Source organism: Capricornis sumatraensis, chromosome X (assembly GCF_032405125.1).
Source record: "Capricornis sumatraensis isolate serow.1 chromosome X, serow.2, whole genome shotgun sequence".
NCBI classification, from domain to species: Eukaryota; Metazoa; Chordata; class Mammalia; order Artiodactyla; family Bovidae; genus Capricornis; species Capricornis sumatraensis.
In genome coordinates this window covers 116,761,549-116,767,218 of record NC_091092.1, presented here as the reverse complement: position 1 = coordinate 116,767,218, position 5,670 = coordinate 116,761,549, and the positions used below count along the sequence as shown (strand labels likewise).

Sequence of the window (5,670 nt, the reverse complement as noted above, 5' to 3'; positions counted from 1 at the left end):
ATGGAGAATCCTATCCAGGCCATTATCTCCAACGGTACCTGGGGCAGGAAAGGGAGGAACTTCCAGGCCCTTCGGCATTTTACAGTGCAGGCGCCGGGTGAGGTCTCCGGAACACCTGCCCCACGACGAAGGGGGCCTCACCAAGCCCTTCTACTGCTGTCAGCCCGGGGCCACCTCGGGTAAGGAGGGTGAGGCCGAGGCATACCCTGACGTGCTCTTCGGGCGGTCTCTGCAAGGCAGAGCCTGGTCTAAGATGGCAGCCATGTTTTCCTTTCAAGGGAGGCAATCCAAGCTTTTCCAACAGTCTCTGTGAGGGCCCCGAGTTAGGACTGAAGGAACCACCTGCCTCTTAACAGTGGGGGTCACGGAGAATCCTATCCAGGCCATTATCCCCGACGGTACCTGGGGCAGATGGGTTAGACTGGGGCATCCCTAACCTCCTCCTCAGGCCTTTCAGGGATTTGAGGGTTTGCCTCTGAGAGTATTGGTCTCATGTCAGCAGAGGGAGGAGTCTCAGGCCCTGCCAGAATCCAAAGTGAGGGCACTGAGCTGTGACTGAGACCCCTAATCACCCAAAGATGGAGAGGGTCCCACAAAGCTCTGCAGGCGCTTTCTTCCTTGTGCATCCCCAGGCAAGTGTAGTCTGATGAAGTTCTGCTCATTTCCACTTCTGGGGTCTCAGAGTGGTAAGGACTTTGAAATAAGGGGACAGCATCACACCAGTAGAGCACAGGAACACCAGGTCTTGCCAAAAGTGAAGTGATGACCTTCTGTTCCCTAACTTAGAACAGAGCCACTGTTCTAAGCCCCAGTGAGCCCCAGGCAGATCTGGGAAGTAGGAGCTAAAGCACACCCTGGTTATTTCCACAGAGTCCTCAGGGCAGAGGCAAATCAGAGAATAAGGGCTCGCAGGACATTGCCCTCAAGGAAACCTGTAGACCCGGCCTTCAGTAGAGGCCTAGGCGGTATTTATCTACCTGTTGACATGGCCCAACAATCTCATCTTCTTTCCTTTAGGTCACTCAGTCACCTGCCCACTTGCCTGCTGCCTTTGTTGGAAGTCATCATGCCTCGGGGTCAGAAGAGTAAGCTTCGTGCCCGTGAGAGACGCCATCAGGCCCAAGTTGAGCCCCAGAATCCGGTAGGTGCTCAGGCCATTGTGGGAGTGGGAGAAGAGTTCCCTTCCTCTTTCTCCTCTTGCAAAGCTATTTCCTAAAGCTCACTTATTGCTTGGTCATATTGCAATCCACAGGGTCTTCAGAGAGCCACAAATACTGAGTCCATCCAAAGAGGCCATATAGATGAGAAGGTGGTTACAATGGTGTATTACCTGCTGTATAAGTATAACTTGAAAGAGCCTATTAGCAAGGTGGAAATGCTGAGAGAAGTAATCCAGATATATAGGAGTCACTACCTTGAGATACTCCAGAGAGCTGCTGAGCACATGGAGATGATCTTTGGCCTTGACCTAAAGGAAGTGGATCCCTACCGGCACATCTATATCCTTGTCAACAAAATGGAAGTAAGCTGCGATGCAAGGCTGATAAATCGGATCGAGATTCCCAAGACAGGCCTGCTGATGGCTATTCTGGGTGTAATCTTCATGCAGGGCAATTGTGCTAGTGAGGAGCGAGTCTGGCAAACCCTGAATGTGATGGGGTTATTTAACGGGAGGAAGCACTTCATTTTTGGGGAGCCTAAGAAGCTCATTACCAAAGATTTAGTGCAGCAGAAGTACCTAGAGTACCGCCAGGTGGCCAATAGTGATCCTCCGTGCTATGAGTTCCTGTGGGGCTTAAGAGCCCACGCCGAAACCACCAAGATGAAAGTGCTAGAGTTTATGGCTAAGATCCATAATATGGTCCCCACTGCCTTCCCATCCTTGTATGAGGAGGCTTTGAGAGATGAGGAAGAGAGAGCCCAAGCTAGAGCTTCAGCCAAGGCTCGTACTGCAGCCCTGGCCAAGGCCCGCTCCAGTGCCATAGCCAGCAGTTCCTCCCACTCCGAAAGAGTCTGAGGCAGATTCCTTACTTTGTTGTTAAAAAGAAGTTCACGTTCTAAGTAGTAGAAGGTTGGGGCGGGGCTGCAGACAATACTGTGCATGACATATTTGTGTTTTTGTGTTCTATGCAATATCTTGGAAAATTTTAAAAATATTGTTCCTTTTAATAGAAGATTTAAGTAGCTTTGTAATCCAGATTTCTGAGTGATATTGTTCAAACACTGATGCTATGGGTGAGATCCAAGAGTAAGAGTTTTATTATTTTGTATAACTGGAAAAGTTCCACCTTACTTAGTAATTTGGAATAAGATAACATGGCAATGGATGAAGCATTACTTTGGAAATGTGAAAAACTCAGCATTGTAATAGTTGTGGTCAAGAAATAGATAAATTAAAAATAAAAATTCTTGGTTCCATTTATTACTTTTAGTCTGTTGTTTCATAAGATTATATATATATACACACACACACACATAGAGAAATAAATCTGGATATATTTAGCTTATTCAAGAATATAGGAGAAATAATATTGTCATAAATTAGACTTCTTTTTCAGTGGCCCATTTTTTTCTCCAACAATAATTAGACATCTAATCTTTGCAAAGCTACCTGTTAGTATGGGGAATACTAAAGTGAACAAGAACCATTCCTTCTTATAGAATTTTAAAGTGTTGGAGCAGCTATGATGTAAGGAATATTGTAAGATATCCCCTACAACTAAAAGGACAAGTCAAAAGATGGTGTGAGAACTTGGGGTATTTAATCATGAGTAGTCTAAATACCCTGTGGCAAAGGGGTTTGAGACCTTGGGAAATTGCAAGTCCTTAAGTGGGAGGTAATTTTAATTAAGTTGGGTGGTAGGTCACGTGAGTTCAAGTGGTAGGCAGAGACTAAAATCTCAGATGCTCTGTCTCAGAGTAAGAGACTAAAGCCTGGAATAGAAAGCTGCTTTTAGCACTTACTTCAAGATCATGTACAAAGCAGAGCAATCTTCACCTGGGGTAGGAATGGAAGAGGTCCTGTGCTCTTTTTCCAGTGTAGGAGAACACAGTCCACAAAATAGGTGATTTGTGTTTATTATAACAAGGGAGTGTCTGAGAAATAAGGGTGTTCCTTATATGAGGTGGGGCTTCCCTGTTGACTCAGATGGTAAAGAATCTGCCTGCAATGCAGGAGACTGGGGTTCGATCCCTGGGTGAGGAAGATTCCCTGGAGAAGGGCATGGCTACCCGCTCCAGTATCCTTGCTTGGAGAATCCCATGGACAGAGGAGCCTGGTGGGCTATAGTCCCTGGGGTCACAAAGAGTCAGATATGACTTAGTGACTGAGCAGGCATGCATAGTGGGTTTAGTGGTTTTATATGAGGTGGGATGCTCTGAAGCCACTGTGCTGGCAGTCATTGCCCTGGGCTGGGAGAGACACAGTCCATCCAATAAATGGACATTTTAATTAGGTTCTCTGGAATGTAATTTGGTAAACCCTTAAGAACTAGATTTGTGAGGGAGGTAAAATAATTGCAAACACAAGCATCTGGGATGGAAGGGAAGATATAAGGGAGGGATGGAAAAAACTCTGACACAAATTCCAGGAGTTTTGAGTTACATCAAACTGGGTAGAATCACCCACACCAGAAATAAATATCCTAAAAAAATTATATAGGAAGTAACTTAGTTTAACATGCTAGACAACATATTGGCTGATTTCTTGTGCCATATCCTAGAGAGCTACAAATTCTATGCTATTTCCTGGATTTAAGAAAAAAAACGGGAGGTCTGTAGGTTTTAGGGGGGAAATAATTATAATAATAACTAAAATTTAGCAATATCCAATCAATGCATGCCAGATACTGTGGCAGTGTCTTATATAAGTCACATTCCAATATTCCTATTTACGTGAATATATGTGAACCAAGAGCAAGAAGACTACTTATCAAATCCATTTCACAGATGAAGAATCTGAGGCTCACAGAATTCTGCTATTTTCTTCAGTTCACCTGGCATGTAAGTGACAGAACTGGGACTAGCACCCTGATCTGAATTCCTCTACAGCCTACACTGTTCCACCACTCACAACTTGAGGCCAACTTTCTATCTTTTAATTCATGTCTCCTCATTACTGTATGGTATCTCCTGGGAAATACAAAAAGAAGGCATCTGCAGCCAGTGGACTAAACCCAGGTTTATTAACAAGGTGAAAATGAGAACTAAACACTGAGTGGGGACTCTCTATGGCCTATATTTGCCTAAGGTTCTCCTGCCCCTATCCACAGGGTTCTTTTAGAGCTGACTCTACCCAGCGCTGGTACATGGTACCAGATCCAGCCCTTTCCAAATGACATGGCGCTTCCCCTGAGTTTTCCTCAGTGTACCCATATGTCCATATCTGGATCCTAACCTACTGTCTAGCTCTCCCCTGCTTCCTTTTGTAAGGCTGTACTCTGCTCCCAGTAGAAGAGAAAGCCCAGAATCACCCACCTTTCCCCTGATTTAGAGCATTCCAACTCCCTGCAGACATCCCCTATCTGTCTCATCCTCAGCATGGAATCTCTCCGAAAGCAGCAGCCCCAAGCACTATTGTTAAGCGTGGAGGTGAAGTTTAGAAGTCTGCTCATCTGCTCTGGGTGCTTCCACCATACTCAAAAGTTTTTTCTCTAAATTGGCTTACTAGTAGATTAGGCACAGAATCTACTGGTTCTTCCAGAGACAGTGAAGGACAAAAGCCTGGTGCACTGCAGTCCATGGGGTTGCAAAGAGTCAGACACAACTTAGACTAAACAACAAAAATAAGGTTTTAGAAGACAGATGAGGTTAGGAAAAAAAAAAAAGAATTTAATCAACTGACTCATTTGAGACTGGCCACTGAATCTGCACACTGAAGAGTAAGTTTAAGTGACCAAGAACCAAAGCCTCCTTTATAAGTGGTGGATGAAGGACCAAGGAAGTCACTGTGTCACAACCATCTGCAGAGACTGGATTCTAACAGACCCTGTAGCCCTTCCAGGAGGTTATGCTAGTATTCCACAAATCGCCACAGATTTAGCAGTCAACAACAAGACACATTTATGATCTCACATGTCTGTGAGTGAGAAATCCAAGTTGCTTCTGCTGGTTTCTCTGTTCTGGGTTTCACAAGGCCCAAGTTAAGCTTTCAGCTGCCAGACCTCTCCTTAAGTGTTCTGGGAAGAATTTCCTTCCAAAACTATTCAAGTTTTGGCAGAATCTAGTTCTTTGTGATAATAATACCAAGGCCCTATTTCCTTGCTGACTGTTAGCTGGACCTGCCATAGTTTCTCCAGGCCTCTCCCCAGTCCTCACATGTGGGCCCATATATTTTGAGTCAGCAGTTAAACTGAATCCTTCTCATGCTTGGCATTTCTCTAACTTTCCTGTCTGCTGCATCTCTCTTCTGCAGCAAGCCAGAGAAAGTTCTTTGCTTGTTAGGTGTCATGTTATTAGATTTGGTCTATCCAGGTAATCCAGTATCTTTATTTGAAAGTTGGTTGCATAACCTTACTAAATCTGCAAAGTGCCTTTGGCCATGTAGCATAACATATTCACAGGTTTCAGGGATAAGGGTATGGGCATCTTCATGGAGCAATTATTCAGTCTACCGAAAATGTCTCCCCGGGAGACATGCCATCTTTCAGAAGAAAAAAGAAAAAAAAAAAT

The 5,670-nt window shown here is 44.7% G+C and overlaps 1 protein-coding gene across 1 annotated transcript; it reads left to right on the top strand.

Moving 5' to 3' along the window:
* LOC138071879 (melanoma-associated antigen B10-like) lies at nt 1–2,017 on the top strand. The gene is made up of 3 exons (XM_068963258.1): nt 1–179; nt 1,018–1,141; nt 1,253–2,017. Exons 1-3 carry the CDS (start codon nt 1–3, stop codon nt 2,015–2,017), a joined length of 1,068 nt encoding a protein of 355 aa, XP_068819359.1.
* Nucleotides 2,018–5,670: the final 3,653 nt, after the last annotated feature.